Source organism: Pelmatolapia mariae, linkage group LG18, assembly GCF_036321145.2.
Source record: "Pelmatolapia mariae isolate MD_Pm_ZW linkage group LG18, Pm_UMD_F_2, whole genome shotgun sequence".
In the NCBI taxonomy this organism is placed as follows: domain Eukaryota; kingdom Metazoa; phylum Chordata; class Actinopteri; order Cichliformes; family Cichlidae; genus Pelmatolapia; species Pelmatolapia mariae.
The window spans coordinates 25,417,182-25,436,112 of NC_086243.1; the positions used below are offsets into that span (position 1 = coordinate 25,417,182).

Here is an 18,931-nt window from a genome sequence, read left to right on the forward strand (position 1 = left end):
GTACTGTCAAGTTTTTTCAAACATAAAAAAATAACAAATACTCGTCTCAGTTTTCTATAAGTTTTTATTTTACATATACTACAGTATTTTTTTGACAAAGGAGGGGGAAAGATGAACAGGCTTTTTGGCTTTTCAAATTTTTTTTTTCAAACTGATTTATTAAAAAAAATAATAATAAACTGAACAAGTTCATATTTTTGTGGAGGATTTTCTGACTGTTGAAATGCAAAGTTGACTCGCTCCAGTCGCCTTTTCCGGCTCATTTCTGTTTGCATGCAGTGTTATAGGTTTAAACAGTAACATCTTACAACTGAATACAAAACAAATGCTACTTTTTCAAACAAATTGCACCTTTTTTTCTTCTTTTTTGGATTTAGTACATATTGCACACTTCAGATAATGCAAAAAGGAAAAAAAGAATTAAACAGTAACAAAACAGTGAGTCAGAAAAATAGATCCTCGTGCCCCCCTCTTCATTATGCTAATTTATTTATTTTTTTAAGAAACACAGTGATTGAACCACACTGCCTCTAGTATGATCACAGTAAAATAACCCAGAAGTGGTGACCTTTGACCTTTTTTCCCCCTTTTAAACTAAAGGTTACTTTGCTACAGTAGCTCCTAAAAGATTCCGATTAATAAATGAATGCAGAGCGGCTACAGGTCTGATTTAAACTTCAAGCGTCGGCTCTTCTGCAGATTTTCCTGTGATTGTCTGATTCTCACTCGAGATTGTTTTACATCAGCACAATTAACGATGGAGAAATTAGCATAATGCAGAATGGTTACTGTACAGAGCTTTTTAAACACAGCAGGGTGGGGTTTTTTTTTTTTTGTGATTAGTCTCGTCAGAAACAAGAGCACATTTTGCAGATTTAAAAAGAAACATGAGGAATACATTCTTAGACTTCTTGTCCAGGTCCATGTTGCTGAAGGAGAGCAGAGTCCAGATCAGACGGTGAACCTCTAACGTGCCTGATTTTAGAAAACACCTCAGAGGTTCAGGGTGTTTGGAAAAGTCTCGACTTCGAGGTTTGGAAGGATGCAGACAACTTGAGATGAGATACATTCAGCTTCGGGTCATTTAAGTCTCGACAAATACGGACCTCTTACTTCCAGGACACCCTGATGCTCACTTTAACTCTCCTGTAAATGGCTTAAATCCAGTGCACTGCATCTGCAATTTAATACAGTTCATATATATATTCATTTATTTATATATATACCTTTACATCTTCAACAGTTATTCTCGTTATGATTAAAAAGACAAAAATGAGGTGAAGATTTTTTCGACCTCTGCTGAACCAACACTGAATGACTGATGAGATTAAAAACTGACTCCCCGCCCTCGCACATTTATGTACAGATTGATTATCGATAAAGCATCGGAACCTTTATTTAAATCAGTTGTCTGAACGATAATACTGGGATCTCTGGAGGCTACAGATGTTTCAGGTGTGATCAAGGAGAATTCGTCCTGCCTACAAAAGTATGTACAACGAGTGAAGTAAAGCATCTGGTGACTGATGAGTAAAGCTTAAGTGAATCTGAAATGGTTTTCATTTTCCTTTTCTCCCTTGATGAAACACTACTGCAGGCACTGAGCACCACGGTGCAAAAAAAAAAGAAAAAAAAAGAAAGAAATCACCACCTCCTTCCACGATGATTAGTACTGTCTTGAAACAGAAATAGTCCAAACTTTTCAGTAACGGATATGACTCTCCCTTGCACCAGCATCCGTGCTACACAGAGGCAGGTTTTACCCAGAATTCAATGCTTCAGGACCTCCGGCTGCCACAGTGATGTGCGATCAGGAAGCAGGAGGTCAGTCCAGATACCCACACTTAAGGAGCATCCGAGCAGGAACCATGAATGTAGTTTCCATCACTGTGCAGGTGCATTTTTTGTAATGGCCACCAGGGGGCGAGTCCTGTGGCTGTAAGAAAAAACTTGCTTGGCTCTTGGCTTATGACTTTTTGTGCTCAATCACCAGTGTCATGTCGTGCTGAATAAAACAAAGCTTATTTTGAATTTTTAAACGTCAGAAAGACATCTAGGGAGATTTCAGAGCACCCTTGTAAACCTGCATCGCAATGTGATTCACATATGATGACCAGCTCATAACTAGCAGATTTTAATAAAATAGTGTTACGTCTAACGGGTCAAAACATATCTGCAGGTTAGATTATAAGATGGAACCGCTGATGTAGTTTATTTGATTTCTTTTGTGTTTAGAGACCAAAATGAACTATTTGGCCCCAACTGATGTTTTGAGCTCTGGAGTGCTGCTTTATGCACCAAATGGCAGAATTGCAGCAGGTTTAACCAAAACACGTGGCTCTTTCAATTGGTATTAAAGGCTGTATTATCCCCCATTCTCTCATAGCAATTGATTGATTGAAGGCTGCAGGAGAGGTCCTATCTGACACAGTTCTGCTCGTAATTTAGTCACTACTTCTGGTTGATTAGTTGGTATTTGTGCAGCCATGGCCGTTTCAGCTTTACTCTCACAGTGTTAAGGCGACCTTTAGGGAATAATCTGTCTCTTTGTCAAAATGCACGAGAGCTCAGGGTGTCCTGACCTGTGAGGATGGCTGCAATTACAGAGACGTCACTGATCACTACGGTTTGTGTCCGGTAGAAAGGAGAGAGTGCTTTCTCCTTGAAAACTCTGCAGCTCTTAAACCAGGAAATAGATGGAGTTGATTGTTAATTCTACAGCTCCTCTGATAATAGACAGAATAATTCATCATCCTATTCACACACACCCTGGTTTTACTCATTTCATAATTCACTCATTTGTCTAAAATCATGAAGCTAAGGCTGCATTTAAGAGAAAAGTTGAGAGGCTTAATAAATCCCACAATTCATCACGCTCGACTTTTAGGTTCACAGACACGATTCTAATGGTACTGGTTTACTAATTTATAACAAGGCTAAACACCCTGTGACCCCTTTCATTGTAATAAACACTCTTCTTACTTAAACTCCGAATGAGACAAGAAAGTTTTACTTAGTGCCTTCATCCCTTCCTGGATGCGTTCGCTATCTGAGGACAAACTGCACAATATCGGCCGCCTGACACTCGTCGCGTGGCAGCTTCTCAGAGGCAGCAAAAGTGTGGGTATCAGGACGGACACAGTGTGATCTGTGGAGACATCCTGACTGAGGTGACAGGTGATCCTATTCAGAGCTTCCTCAGACCGTGGGTGGATGCATAGGTTTGACTTGAGGAATGCTACCCTGCCGGGCACGGCACAGTTTTCGGGCTCTTTTGAAGTGCAAACGGCCGAAGGGAGATGATGTCAGAAAAAAAAAAAGAAGTTTGGAGGTGAGTAGGGGTGCAGGTTGGTGCGATGTCTTAAGTTCTTAAGAGATGATCTCCAGGATGTAGAAGATCAGCTCCATGACCACCGGGCCCTCGCTCAGTTGACACGCCCCGCCGTGAATGACGGGGATCAGAGCGCTGTCCAGGTCGCTCAGGTACTGAGGCAGGAGAGGCTGGCCGTTGCTTCCGACCAGATAACCCACCTGCGGAGAATGAAAGGGTGAAGTCATACCAAAGATCTAGTGTAAACTGGCACATCGGGCAGATTTCTGATGGTTTTCTGCAGATTTATGAGCAGTTTGAAAAATAATGTGGACTGTGGCAGGGTTCAGTCTTTAGAAGGATTCGTTCCACATGTCCCCAATTTTTCTGTTTCTGTTTGTGATCTAGTTTGAGGTAACTATAATAACCTTGGTTTACAGGCCTCAAGTGTGTTCATTCTTTGTTGATGCAAAGGTCTGTTTACACATCAGGGTCTACATCTATAAAACAAACCTTCTCAGAGTCCTACCTGGTCAGAGTCCAGAGTGACCCTCAGTCCCAGTTTGGCCATGCCGTCCTCCTTCAGCAGCTTCAGGTGTGGACACAGAGCCATACAGAACGCTCTCGCCACGTTCTCCGTGAGGCGGCTGTGGTCGGCCGGGTCGCTCAGAACACTGGTTTGGTCTTCGCTCTGGAGGAAGAACACCTGGGAGGAGCACAGAACCTTATAATAAGACCTGCAGACTTGAAAACAGATACATATATTTTTTTGGGGTTGTTTGTAATATGTGATAATGAGGAGATTGGGTTAGAACAGAAAGTCGAGGGTCCGTGAGGAGCAGAGGAAGGTGACTCAGACTTTTTGAGATAAACTGACCTCTTTTTTTTCAACCTCCTGAGCACAAAAACAGGGTCTTAAAGCTGCACTCAACTTTTTCTCTAAATAAAACAATCCTTGAACTTGTATTAACACAATATGTTAAATCCTCTCGTCTTCCTACTGTATATGAGGAGAAATTATCATGCCGTGCTGGCGTGTGTCATCAGAGTTTACTTTAGCCTGAAATAATGGAGCTGTAGCCTCGCGGGATGAAGGTTAAAACAGTTTAAGCTGTCTGTCCTGAGAGGCTTCAGTGGTGGCCTGATTTCCTCACTGGCGCTCGGTAAAATGAGCAGACTGTACCTCGGTCCAGCGGATGACTTTGCCGTTTGCTCTGAACTCGGAGCCGTGGAAGATCTTGACACTGGGTATGGACTCCATGGACTTCCCGTCGATTGGGCTGATGACGCTGAACAAACACACAAAAGACAACTTACAAATGAAGCGCGCAACTAAGCAAAAGCTGATTCTTTGTGGGAGACCCAAATAAACAGCTTCTGCAGCATCTCAGCACTTTGCCCTTGAGCAAAGCACTGACCTGCCAGCTGCTCGGCTGGAGCAGCAAAAGCACCAACATCAAAGCATCGGGCAGAGGCCGAAGCCAGCTCGGTTTTTTTTGTTGGTTTGTTTTTGATTTTTAAAATTGCAGGGTTTTTTGCCCTCTGTGTGAGCGAACACCAGTTTGTTTTTTAACAGTTCCTGGGCAAATGTTAAACGAGACCTCGCCGCCTTGCATCATTAAGTTATTCCACTGCGTGGACACCTTTAAAGTTCATTCTGCTCTAAACGCTCCATTTAAGGCTGTTTTTCCTTGGTTGGTACTAAGGTGCCTTGAACTTTGAACCCTGGCTGGGCTCCTTCTGTGTGGAGTTTGCATGGCTTCCTTCTGGGTATTCCAGCTTCCTCTCACAGTCCAAAGAAACACATGTTAGGTTATCTGTTAACTGTAAACGGCCCTGAGTGAAAGGCTTTAACTGTATAAAATTAATGTTGAACGAATGTGTAGTTAAATGGTCATCTTAGCCATACAGCCCACCTGCTGCGCAGATCATCTGTTTGTGAGGGGCAGCCAATCAGAAAAAAGCTGTCTTAGAGGGAGATGAGCTAAAACAGCTTGTTTCAGTCACTGGATCAATGCTGGATCAGGTGACCCTGGACTACCCCTTAATTATGCAGCAATAGGCTTCTGGTGGGCTGTTCTATTTTATGAATAAACATGAAAGAAAAGAGCGTAATATACACTGTAGACCAACTCTGATTGTGTGACAGTGGCTGAGGGTTAAAACAGCTTCTGTGCAGTGAAAATATCCTCTTAATGAAGTCATATCGTATCTGGTGACAGGCCTGAATTAGACTGAACGGTGAAGAGTCGCTTTTAAATGAGCAGATTTTATCATCCTGCTCTAAAATTGATTGCAGCGGTCCGGATCTCACAGCCGTGTCAGACCGCATCATTCCACCCTGCTAAGATTCTCCCTCACAGGGCTTCCCCCGGCGTGCATAATGACTTTTTATAGCAAAGTAGTAAATGCAGAGCCCGGGAAGCTATCAGTTCAATTGTCCGTGACATAAATGCATCTCTTCCAGCTCCCCTTCCCCTCCTGTCTTCCCCCCCACCCCCACCCCATCTCACCCTTTGTTGAAGTTGTGATCATCCTCCGTCCACTGGATGTGGACGACCTCCTGGTTCTCCTCCTGGTCAGCTTTACCGCACGTGATGGTGAAGTCTTTCATGTCCCTCAGAGCTTGACGTAGAGAGTCCATCGTCTCAGCTGTGATCTGAATCATGACGCCATCTATAGGAGGAAAAAAGCTGCTCAGTTGCTTTACTCAGTACTGAGGATCATGATTATTTACTTTATTTATTTATTTTAACTTTAGTGACAATTCTTTTGACTCATTTCAACATTTCTGCAGCCAACATGTAGCTCTGTTGACGCCGTTCTCACCTTCCACGATGCTGGTCTTGGCTAAGAAGCCAGACGAGGCTTTCAAAGCACCACTGAACACAAAGAAGCAGGCTCCAGTAACTGAAACAAACAAAGAGATAAAGTAAGAGGCTGAGCTACTTTCAGGCAAACAGATGAGACAAACAGTCAGGGGGAGGATTTTCAGGCATCGCAGCCTTCCAGACGAGCCAGAGATAAAGGAGGTCTCAAGTGTGACGGTCGAGTCGGTTTCTGAGTCGGCACCTTTGCGCGGCTGGTGATGGATGCTGATGGCCTGCGTCTGATAGTTCCCGTCATCGTTCTGGACGCACACCAAGTGGGAGTCGGCCCGGTCGTTGAAACACGCCCCCATGGCCAGCACGTGTTCATTGGACTTGTTCATGGCCTTCATCAGCTGCAAGGACAAATAATATGCATGACTAATTAAGTAGCCCTTTGGGTGTGCGTGAAGCAGAGAGGCTGCCTGGTTAAGCCTAATTGCAGTGGGCTTGTGGGTAAAGTCCTCAGTTTAAACGGGACGGCGCTGACAGACTGTGGGAAAAGGACACGTCACGGGTGGATATCAACAGCCGAAAGATCTCCCATATTAATTCTGCTAACTCTCCTGCCTCTGCCTCTCTTTGAAGCCGTCCTTTGAAAATGTAGAAATAAAACTGAAAATCTGGAGGGTTTTAACCACTCGCCGCGCTAAAAAAGCTCGACTGCAAGCTGTTGAGCAACAGTGCCCGCTCCACATTACTGGGTTCCCATCTGTTACCGCATCGACAGCCAAACGCTACAACCGGCACCGCACTCTCCGCCGCGGCTTTATTTCTCACCCAAACGCGTATCACTTCTTCTGGTACGCCGTTCATTCACACCCTCGAGGCAGCAGCGTTATAACACGTGGGCAGCCCACACCTCATGTTCAGCTGCAGGGACTCCAGAGAGTTTGTCACGCAGCACCTACACACAGTCAGCCTCATTCAATGATGTCATTAGTCTGATGGAGGGAGTCTGCATGTTGGAAGATTGAAAAATGATGCCTGATCCTGAAAATAATGCTTAAATATGAATTATATAAGAGGAAAATCTGCTTTCCTTCATTTTCTGGAATTTGTTTTTAATGTTTAATGCGAGGATTTTACTTTCTATTCATTTTATAAAGACAAACACTCAAAAAAAAATCAAGTCAAGAGATCTATCACAGAGGTGGGGTGCAAGCCAGAGTTATAACATTCTTTTATAATTTCTGTAATTTTATTTCATTTTGTAATTTTTATTTCATTTCTGTTTATTTTAATTTCATTCAGCTTCCTAAGTAGGTTTTGCTTGTTCAAGTTTGGATTGTATTACTTTCACCACCAATTTTTGTCTTTTTATTCATTATAATTTGGAAGGTGTTTATCAGGACGTTATAACGAGTTCAGAACAGGTGAACAAATCCCAGTTTTAAATAAAAACATGTACACTAAGTCTTCTTTCACGCTGATTAAAGAAATTTGACCACACTGAGAAAGACTGAAACTAAAGACTCCATATAACAAATGTATACAGGCAGCTGTGAGTCCATCTGACTGACTGTCAGAGATTAAACAAAAACTACGCAACCAAAGTTTATGCAACTTAGAGGAGAGGCAGTGAATGTTTCCAATAAAATCTCAGGACACATGTCCTGAATATAATGTTGATTTCTAGTTGTGGTAAATCAAATGTCAATCGTAGGTGGACCAAAGAATTACGAAATAATTAAACACCAGGCTTGTGATTCACTCAGTTCTAAATGAATAGCGTTAAAACGTTTATATTATTAAAAAGAAAGTATCCCACATAAGAAAAATACCCAAACAATGTCCCTTTTTCCTGAGTTTGAAGCACTGCTGAAACACAGCAAAGGTTTCAGGTCATCAACTTTAATTGTATAGATGTAATTTTTACACCATTAATCTTCTCACATGCAGAGACTAACAAGCTGGATGGCCAGAGGAATTTTTTTCTCGTTATCACCTTTAGGGTTTCTCTCTATGAAAGTTTGTTTCTGCCAGTAAATAAATAAATAAGCAGCAGGTCAAAATTTCACGTTATTTTCTTAACTTTTTAGCTTTTTTCAGAGATTTGAGGTAGTAACGTAAAATTTTGAGATAATAACCTGGAATTTTAGCTCATGAATTGCATTTTTTTTCCTGCTGGCAGAAACAGGCTTCCATATTCCTCAGTGTATTCTAACTGTGAAGTTAGCTAATGCATCTCACCAGCCTGCTGTTAATGGTGATGGTTTTTAAATGTATGCATGCACCGTGTAAGGGACAGACAGAGATTTGGTGAAGAAGAGCATTGTGGTTGCATTGCATGATTGAAGTGTGTGGAATGAGTGAAAAAGCAGCACTATGAAGTGGAAATCTCTATCATCTTTATCATTTTCTCTATCATTATTGTGTGAAAATAAATAAAACTGGATGGGCGCTCACCTCATTGTAGCGATTGCTGGGGATCTTGATGCTCGTCTTCCTCACCTCCATGTCCACAACCAGACCTTTGACCACCGGCAGCGTGTACTGGTAGTTACGGAAGTCCTGGGACAGTGAAAAAAAAAAAAAGAAAAACATAAAGATGTGTGAAGTTTAACTGAAATGAACATCATAACAAACAAAGCACTTGAATCGTTACATTCCTGTTTACATACCCAGCATATAGCGGGGGGCTCTTTAACCTTTAAAATAATTAAAAAGTGAACTCAGGAAGAGAAAAACAAAGCACTTACCGCCAGCAGGTTCATGATGGTATGACCGGTCTCTCCAAAGAGCGGTTTTCTGAAGCGAACGCTGAACAGCGGGCACGGATAAACTGCAGAACACAACGACTACTGGTGATTACAGGAGAATCTTCCTCTTCCACAAATTTGGTTTCATGGACTTATATTTTTGCTATTTTCAAAATAATTTCACAGCTGATTTCATTACACAATCCCCTAAAAAGTGAAATAACTCAGAGGAGACAGAAGACAGAAATCCCTCTGGAGTTGTGTCAGGAATCTGGCGTAAAAAGCTGCCAAATCAAACACGTGGCTCCCCTGCCGTGACGACTCCTTATGAATTAGCAAGCAGCAGAAAATAGCTGCTTCTTTATTTCATTAGTGCTCTGGGGCTTTGTGGTCTGTAGGTTTTTTTCCAGGTATTTCAATGTTACACAACTTCTTTTTTTCCTCCTCTTCATCCATAAATGCAAATGAGCAGAACAAGAGACCCCACGCATCACACACAGTGAACTCCTAATCCACAAGTGAAAAAAATAAATAAATAAAAAATACAGCAGCTGCTTTTTTCCTTCAGCAACTAAAGCTTCTTAGATGACTATTTTTAGCCTTATCTCTGCAAACAGCCGGGGGAAAAGAGATCTCAGTATAAACTCTCATTAGCAAAGAAATAAATAAAGCTCAGCCTCAATCTGCACTTCGTGCTGACGAGTCTCTCGGCCTTCTGCTGGTCAGCGCCGGAGGTAAGAGGTGAGAGCGTGGAGAAGAGCGCCGTTTGTGTGGTGGGCTGATTTCATGGCTGTGCAAATGTTTTGTGTTTAAGAGCTTCGACTGTGTGCGGTTTTGTTAATGTATTCTATCCGTGCTCGCTGGATACAGACAAGGCGCTTCACAGAGCCGAGCGGGCGGAGCTCGGCACTGGCAGGTCTGGCTGTGAGAGAAGAAGATTTGGTGAAAGGAGCGTCGCCGTTAAATCCCTGCTTCATGTGGGAAGCCATGATATGAAGTCAGCTGACATACTAAGTTCTCTAGATCTTAATATTTTACCATAAAGACCCAACAGACCATTACAGGATACTCACACACTTAACGTTCCCAGGGACCTCAGTGCTGTCTAAGCTTGAAATAGGAGCAACGTTTTTGTTCTGCAGTATTTTGGAGTAACCTCAGCTCATTTTAATTCAATCCTACAAACATCTGCTGCGTCTCCACTTCACTTCAGTCCACAATTCAAATTTCTGAAGCCTCTACCTCCTAAAACCGACTCCTTCCTTCCCACCATAGCCAAGTTCTGCTCTTACAGGGATCATCTTTCTCTCTAATATTACCGTTACATAAAGCACCTTGAGGTGACTGTGGTTGTGAAGTACAGCAAAAAAACCAAACATAACTGAAGTGATGTACCCAGTCAACTAACAGCAACACTACAAAATGAATTCATACCAGATTAAATCAGTCCCAGAGTGATTGCAACCTACATCAGAAAAATGACATCATCGCAACTGTGTGCAGAAATGTCTGTTAAACAGGAAGTAATATGAGTAATTCACTTTTGCCTGGCAACCAGGTGTTGTATGTGTGGATAACGCCGATTGAGAAACTCCAATCGGGAAACCGGTGTATTATTAAGAAACTAGTGAAGATGTTTGAGAGAAGTCAAGAAAAAATGTTATGCCTTGGAAAATTAAAACAATAGTGTTTTATTTGCCTCTAGTTAACAAAAAAGCATTTAAGTCACCTCTGTGATTTTAAGAGATTTATAAGTTCACAGCACATTAGCCTGTTTGACTTGGATCTAATAAAGTTCGGTAAAAAGTTTGATGTGTGTTGACTGAATGTTGATGATACCTGCTGAGTTGAAGCCGAAAGGTGTGGCTGCCATTATTCTCCATGCTACGCCCTCCTGGGGTGGTTCAAGACAACAGCTGGAGAACGCATCCTTACAAACAAGCTCCTGCTGCCGAAACAGCCCAATTTTCTTCTTCTAGCAAACTTTTTGTTTTGAATCTTTTGCTTCTATATATTCAGTTTGTTTTTGCATTAATCATCAAGGTATTTGGTTGGTTAGTGACCAGAAGTGGCAGCAGGGATATTGTGACACAGCCCTCCTTAATTTCTGACTACACTTTGAGCCTCACTCACTGTGCCACACAGGACCACTGTTTGGAGGAAAAGCCATAGATATGTCCACCGTTCTTTCATGTCAGACACCGAAGACGCCCGCACCTTTATCATTTGTGCATATGCATCATCTGAGGTAGTCTGTCCACACCGTAAAGAAAAAAAAAATCTGGTAAAAATAGTGACGAACAGGTTTTGTGGGTAAAACAAATGTGCACAAAGTGTAAGGGCAAATTTGTAAATTACATCCAACATCTGGGATTGTTTTGTCTGTGCTTTTAAACTGCTCAACTACATTTTCTTTGCATATCAAACTAAATGGGAACTTCATCTCTTTAGCAACATGTCTGAGTGCCATTAAAGCAACATAATCACATCATTATTACTTCTTAATCACCGTGACGGCACAGTACGGAGCCTCGTATTCTTCTCAACTCACATCGGTACTCTGCTCCCAGCCGCAGCATGAGGCGGATGGGGAAGACCTTGGCCCAGGGCGTCTCCCATTTCTGGATGAGGATCCCGAAGAGGTAGGGCGGGTTGGGCAGGAGCAGGTCCTGCAGCGACTGGAAGGAGGGGCTGATGTAAAGGAAGCCGCCATGCTCCTTGCTGCCCAGGAAGCTCTGCGTGAAGAACGAGTGACTCAGGTGGCTCAGCACGTTACCTTAAAAGAAGCAGAAGAAAAATAAGGGGAATGAGAGGGGTTAGTGATATAAGAGATGGAAGGAGGTGGAAGAGGAGGGGTTGATTGAATTAGAGAGGAAAAGCACAGCAGGGAGGAAAGAGAAAATAGAGGAGTAATGGAAGAGGCATTTGGGAGCAATGTAATAAAAAGCAGGGAATGCAAAAAGCAGGAAATTAAAAAAGATGAAGAGGAAGAAAAAAATAAAGTAAGAAAATGAGCACAAATGAAAAGCTAAGAAGGGAAGAGCTTTGGTCCTGAGAAGAGGAGACAGATATGAAAGGCTCAGGGATTACTCAGTGTGGCTAAGCAGCCTTGTTTAGGCTGCATTAAGTTCTACACCAAAGGCGCGCCTGCTCACTCTACAACTTAATTTTACCCATAAAAGGGTTCATGTCTCTAATTATCTGTGGGATAGATCCACGCCTTTAAATGGCACATAAAATAATAACCCCAATGCCAGGAAAAAGCTCAGCAGTTAGGACTTGCTAAAGCCAGCACTTCTTCTCGAGGCCTGACGGACGCCGACCTAACCGAGACAGACACAAACAATATGGCTCCCATCCACATGCTTGAAACTGCTCCAGTGTGAATATGAAAAAGGAAACAGCCTGAGGGTAGCAAGCCGTCAAAGTCAGCCGATATTAGCAGTTTTTGCTTTGCAGCATATGGAGGTTAAAAAAAGAAAAGAAAAAACGAACTGCAAAGCGGTGGCGAGGAGTCACGCCTGGGGGGACGCAACCTGACAGCAGGACGCTAATGTTTGGACCATTTTTCATGAACCAGACACAGCAGTGTTGGACCGTAACCCGATTTCCAAATTGAGCTCGACTGGGCGCACCTGTGGTCTCTATGAAGCAAAAAGTAGAGCTCAGACATTTTCCTCTTGTGCACTACATTTAGAGTTTGCTCATTTTTAACAGGGCAGGCCCCCGCCTGAGACACCCCACCTGTGGACCTCCAGACAGAACCGCTGATGAGTGGCTCCACGGTGCAGGTGGAACAGAGAGCCTCCTGGTGGAGCTGCTAATGTTGTTCTTACCACTGAGGGCCTCCTGGTAGAGCTGCACAAAGTGGGTGAAGATGTCTTTGGGGATGGTCTTCTCATCTGGCAGACACTGGAGGAGAATGACGACCTCGGCCTGGCCGACGGCATGCATCCCTTTAGTCGTCAGGTACCAGCACTTCCTGTTTACGTCTGTGGGGTAAGAGGGAAAACGTGTCAGCGCACAGTTACATTAGAGGCCCCTTTACAGAAGTGATCTAACATGTTTTATATGAATAATAATCCATAAAAAAAAATCAGAAGAACCACCACATACAGTCAGGCCGAACAACATATTCATAACACGTTTTACAAACAACACAACCCTGACTTGAAAGCTGGTCATTTTAGAGAATGTGGTTCAGGGGGTTGGGAAGCTCATCTTGTAAATGGAAGGTTACCGGTTCGATCCCCTGCTCTGAATGTCTTGGTCATTGTGTCTGGTGTTGGCCAGAGGGGAAGATGGCGCGATATGGCAGCCTCGCTTCTGTCAGTCTGCCCCAGGGCAGCTGTGGCTACAACTGTAGCTTGCCTCCACCAGTGTGTGAATGTGAAAGTGAATGAATAGTGGAATTGTAAAGCGCTTTGAGGGTCTCGAAAAGCGCTATATAAATGCAATCCATTATTATTATTATTATTATTATTATTATTATTAAGGCGCTCCTCATTGGCTTAACCCAGAAACTCTGCAATGCAGATTTTTAAAACTGTCATATATAATGTAAAGTATTGATGTATGAGACAACATTTATAAATCATGATTTGTGATACACATTTGTGAGTATTATTCAGTAGTATTGTGGCGTTTCTTCTTATACGCCAAACACTGCATTAGCGTGGCAGCTCTTTCAGGAATGTCTGAATGAATGCATAATGAACATCTGGGTAACAGAGCCGTGTGTGTGAATGACAAAAAGCTGTTACTTTAACAGATACAGTAAGTGAACCAGGCAGTACATATTCTACGTCTGAGAAGGGCTGCGAAGAACTCCTCAGGCATTTGAGCATGTTTGAGCATGGCTACTCAGTAATTCACAAGAAAAGGAAAAAAAAAAAAGAGCTAAAATCAGCCATCATAAAAAATGTATATAGTCCAAATATGTATTTTGCCTTTTTCCCTTTTGTCATCAAAAAATTATTAATTTAGAAGTCTGACTCTACGCTCACTGCTGCTCTTCTTCTTTTAAAAAAAAATAACCCTCCCCCCAGAACAGTGCTTTAACCACTACAGATATAACTCACAGTTGACAAGCTTGACCATGGCGAGCAAGTTCGCGTTGAGCACGAAGACCAGCGGGTCTGGGCCTCCCTCCTCCAACTGTTGCATGAGGACGATCTCCGACGGCCTCTCCTCCACTGCGTAATCTGCAGGTGGTCGGAGCGGAGCAGAAGAAGAAACAGGTAGCGGGAGGAGTCAAGGCAAAGTTAAGATAAATGAGAGGAACGGAGAATGAGAGACGGTGATGTCAGAATGAGAGTCAAGAGGGAGGAGGAGAGGGTTGAAGATGGTAAAATGAGTACAAAATCAAATTAGGAAGCAGCTAAAAACTCTCCCAAGCAATCACATATAACCACAGCATTACCGTGTTCAAACCCACCCTCCCGCCCCCTCTTAGCAATGAGTGGTCGAAACATGAGCGGTGACGGTATAAGCACGAGAGAAACAACATTTAAGAAAAGCACAAAAACGGCAGCTGACGGAGCAATGAGGAGGCAGCAGAACGGTGAGGATGAGGGCAAGCACCTGTGATGTGGCCTCCCGTACCTCCTTTGACTCCGGTGGAGATGAGGATGGGAGGGAGCCCGTCCTCCGGGATCAGGCTGAGAGAGCTGCCCACGGGGCTGCCCACCGGGGCAACAGGGGTATGGGCTGCCTGAGGGTGGAGAGGAAGGGGTGGGGGGTGTGGAGTTAGATGTACTGAAGGTTATAACACACAGTGAGATGTAGTGCTGGGCGATATGGAAAAAATATTTATCACGATATGAATTATTTTATATCACGATAACGATATATATCACGATATACCACCTGACCTGTGGTCATCTGGAAAGTATGCAGTCTGTAAACAGCGAGTGGAGAGGGTGCAGTCTTTGTTTTGAGTTACCGTAAAGCATGTCGCAAATCCGGGTGCACGTAAAGCAGCACCATGTCGCAAAACCACAAGACAGAGTTTCTTTGCGAAAAATATCATTTTTTTATACTTTATTTTCTCTTGCATAAAGTTAAGAGTATGTATAGTGAGAAGACAACACTAATATATTTGCACAGGCTATTTAACCCTTTAAGACCTACCATAGAACCAAGTCCGCCAGAGCTTATCTTTACATTTTACATGCTGTAGTGCCATTTGTGGGAGCATTTCAAGTTGCTATACATCAATACAACCGTTATAGCCCAGATTTTAATAATATGTATGCATTAAGTCCATAGAAACTACATAAATTGCAAAAAAAAAGTGCAATAAACTACAAAAAATTGAAAATCGTTTTTGTTTTGTTTTTTAGATATATTTCTAGTTAGAGAAATTTAAGAGGCTTATCCCTCAAAACTGTAAATACAAAAAAGTTGCACAAAATAGTTTCCAACCACGAGAAATTTATTTTGAGTGTGTTCATAGTTTTATGTTTGAGATACACTAATTTTTATATACTACAGGACAAATGAAAATAAATAAATGCAAATTTGCAAAAACACAGCATGTGCATCAAAATAAACTACTTACAACAGTGTAATTTGACTTCTAAGCATCCCAGAAATGATACAGAAAAGCATAAAGTCAAACATGACTTTTAAAAACACCAACATAGGCTTTGAAGCTTAAAAAACTACATTTTCCGCGAAAATGACGTCACTTCCGGTTTCGGACAGGTAATGGCGGACATGCGATAGTTCGCGCTGACTTATATTCCAACCTAGGAAGCTATGAACAGCTGATCGGATCGGCAAAGCCTGTTTCTGGAATATTATGTTTTTGTTGCTGCAAGTCTGGAATATTATGTTTTTGTTGCTGGAAGTGCTTTTTATGCAATTTTTGCAAAGCTATATGTGGAAGAAAACTGTGACCTAGGGCAAGCTAATGGAATAAGATGTAAGTACAACTCCTACGGCTTCATATGCAAAAAAAACATTATTGCGCTACCTTACGTGGTTCCAGTTCTACAGGGATTTAAAAATAGTTAGGCAAAACGGAGTGTGCCTGCTCCGACCGGTTGTAAAGGGTTAATGATATATTTTATCTAATAATTTGTAAAATTCGGGTTAGAAACGATAGAAACGATAGAAGACAAATGGCACGATAGACACTTTTCTATCCACACGATATATATCGTCATATCGCCCAGCACTAGTGAGATGTAATAATACAGACGATACTCAGGAACACGACTATGGCTGAGACTATTGGCAGAACAGGTTCAACAAGCATTAAGTGTAACTATATATTAATAACAGAGCAGGTTGGATTTAAATATCAGCAGTGCTCTTTAAAATAATCCAAGAAGAAGAAAAATACTCGAAACAATACAAACTGACATTTCAGCCATTTGGTCCCTTATACCCTTAAAGCTGCAATGATCAATATTAGCAGGTGGAGAGCATGAGTCACACAGCTTCGATAGCATCTCATAACTTCACCATCTAGTTCACTAAGACTGCTTTTACAGCACAGTCACGCCGCTGTGGAGTAACAGAGTGAAGTACTCAGCAGCTGAAAGCCGGTTAGAGGGTAAGGGAGTAGAAATTAGAGCCACGCTGATCAGGTGGGCAGAAAACAACTCCACATAAATACTAATTGTTGCTCCGCTGGATGTGTAGACAGACGACTGCTTATGAACTCATTCACCTCTCTTTAAACTTTACCTTGGATATTTTTGCCAATGTGATTTTTACATTTATTGAACTGTTCAGTAATGATCCAAAACAATTTCGCCTGAGAGATTTAAAAGGCATGTATTATGATTAATCCCTGTGAGCTGAAACCAGCCACACACCCCTCTTTCTGTTTTCTGAGGGGCAGCCAATCAGAAGAAAGTTGGCATACCTGTTTGCAGCCTGGAACAAAAAATAAATAAACATGTTTTGTTTGGTGTAGACACTTCATTACAATTGTATGTGTGTGATGGTGATTTTTTTCCCCCTTTACTGATTTGTTTGACTTTTCTAAGGCTCAAAGTTGGAACCGCAGCTCCGTTGACTGACAGGTGCTACAGCTGACCACTGTGTGTGCCCAATGAGAATTCAAGCCACTGAATTAGACCAGAGTTGTGCTGCTGGTGCCTTTTGGAGAATTCTAATATTCCTGTGGCTTCCTGTTGGAGTACTTTATTAGTTTGTTACTTGGCACTGCTCAGTGCCTGTACATTGCAACCCTATACCTTATGAATGCAGCTTGCTAACCATGATTGTGAGCATTAGCTGATAACTTAGCATTCCACCTTCTTGTCCAAATATTGACATTTTCTGTCCATAAAAATAAATAATGTAGCAGTGGCCAAAAGACTAATGTTATATCCTGAGGAAAAAAATGGTGGCATCATGGTGGCTACACCCATCGTTTATTTACAGTCTACAACATAAATAAGGATTATTATGACCTGTAAATCATGCAAAGCTACTTTACTAGATTCCAAAAATGAAATCGTCACACTGGAAAACTAACACAATCAAGTCCCTTTAAATTTTATTTAAAGACAAATATTGGGTCGACATTAGAGACCACAGCTATTTCGACATTAAGTTTCTTGAACAAGCTCAATACAAATTAATAGCATCTTATATTAAATGCTCTCGACCTTCTTTCAAAGACTTTGCGACCGGTCTGTTATAAATCTACCAAAATGTGATTACTTATGCTGCTTGAGTCATTTTGTCAGATTTGATAAAGCTCCTCCACAGCGGCAGAGGACATCGTCTAACTTCTTTCACTGGCTCCATCGTACTCTTCCCTGTGATAAGTAAAATGAAAAACTGATTGAGGGTCTTTTTCTTCTGGCCTGAACCAAAGCCTCTCTCACTCTGCCCTTTTTAGGTTAGTCGCTGTTATTTGAGAAGCAAACCATGAAAACAGTCATGAATGCACAGCAGATGCCTTTCGTTTGCTCCGGTCAAACTAAAGGGCTTGCCTTCTTTGGAGAAGAATTTCTGGCATCAAATTCACCAAGACTTAAATTCTCACATTGACTTTCACATGTTAAAGTCTGGTTTTAAGCTCATGTTCTGTCTACAAAGCATAATAAAGCTTTCTGGGATTCACAGGGAGTCACTTTGTTTTAGAGGCCATGAATCATCCTGACAGCTGATGCTCGATACACCAAAACCACAGAAACAACCGGATACGGCTTGCTGTTCTGTTATCCACTTAGAGACAAGCTGAGTGACCCGAGTAAAGCACATTCCAGCTTTAAGCATTTTAATCAAGTGGATTTTCTAATTCTCATAATGCAACAAGGAATGTTTCCTTTGACCTACTGCTGTTTATCACAGTCTGAGACCGAGCCAGCATACCACCAACAATACCACATAAAGAGTTCTTTGTGACTCCCATCAGCAAAATGCAAAGTAGCAAATAGGGCCATACATAGCTAACCTAATAGTATTAGTTGGGGCTGCCAAGCCTACCTCAGTGGACTCAGAAGTGGAGGATTTATTGATGGCGAGTGACTGTGAAGGAGCCGAGCTGGAGGTCGGCGGTTTGGGTGACTCTGCTGCGTCACCATTGGGTAGGACTCCATCGGCGAACCACACCCTCCTCTGCTCTCGTGAGACGGACCCTGAATGTCAAAGACACGCTGTCAGATTAAAAGCATCAATCGTAATTGTTTTGATCAACGCTGAGATCACGATTATTTAATATGATTACACTGGGCTACAGCCAAAATTCTTTCAAAATAAATTAAGCCACACATAAATGATTTTGTGGGGCTAAAACTGAAAAGGACACTTAAGGGTATTGGTTGACAAAAAGTTATTAACTGAAACCTGGAATAACATAAATATAAAGGCACTTTGACCCCTGAATTTTGGCAAAAATGAGCCAACTGAAGTAGGTTGATGCCAATTTTCCTAAACTGTTCATCCAGTTTGATATCAAGCATGAAATTCAACTGTCCAATTTCGAATCTTATATCATCTCCATTTGAGCTTTTGACCTCTCCTCTGACCTTGGATTTCATCTTCCTCGCAGCAGGAAATCTGTGCTTCAATGTGAAGTTAGA

The 18,931-nt window shown here is 42.1% G+C and overlaps 1 protein-coding gene across 2 annotated transcripts in view; it reads right to left on the reverse strand.

Annotated features, from left to right (window-relative positions):
* Positions 1–46: 46 nt before the first annotated feature.
* Positions 47–18,931, reverse strand: part of zfyve9a (zinc finger, FYVE domain containing 9a) — a 40,924-nt gene continuing 22,039 nt past the window's right edge. The window contains exons 7-19 of one of the 2 annotated variants that reach the window (XM_063461126.1): positions 18,336–18,487; positions 14,484–14,592; positions 13,961–14,083; positions 12,716–12,871; positions 11,431–11,655; positions 8,880–8,962; positions 8,587–8,691; positions 6,383–6,533; positions 6,140–6,220; positions 5,824–5,986; positions 4,494–4,599; positions 3,840–4,016; positions 47–3,531 (exon numbers count right to left, since the gene is read on the reverse strand). In XM_063461126.1, coding sequence (XP_063317196.1) covers positions 3,370–3,531; positions 3,840–4,016; positions 4,494–4,599; positions 5,824–5,986; positions 6,140–6,220; positions 6,383–6,533; positions 8,587–8,691; positions 8,880–8,962; positions 11,431–11,655; positions 12,716–12,871; positions 13,961–14,083; positions 14,484–14,592; positions 18,336–18,487 — 1,793 coding nt within the window. In that variant the 3' untranslated portion in view covers positions 47–3,369. Of the gene's footprint in view, positions 3,532–3,839; positions 4,017–4,493; positions 4,600–5,823; positions 5,987–6,139; positions 6,221–6,382; positions 6,534–8,586; positions 8,692–8,879; positions 8,963–11,430; positions 11,656–12,715; positions 12,872–13,960; positions 14,084–14,462; positions 14,593–18,335; positions 18,488–18,931 lie in introns of both variants that reach the window. The other variant, XM_063461125.1, reaches the window with a different exon arrangement.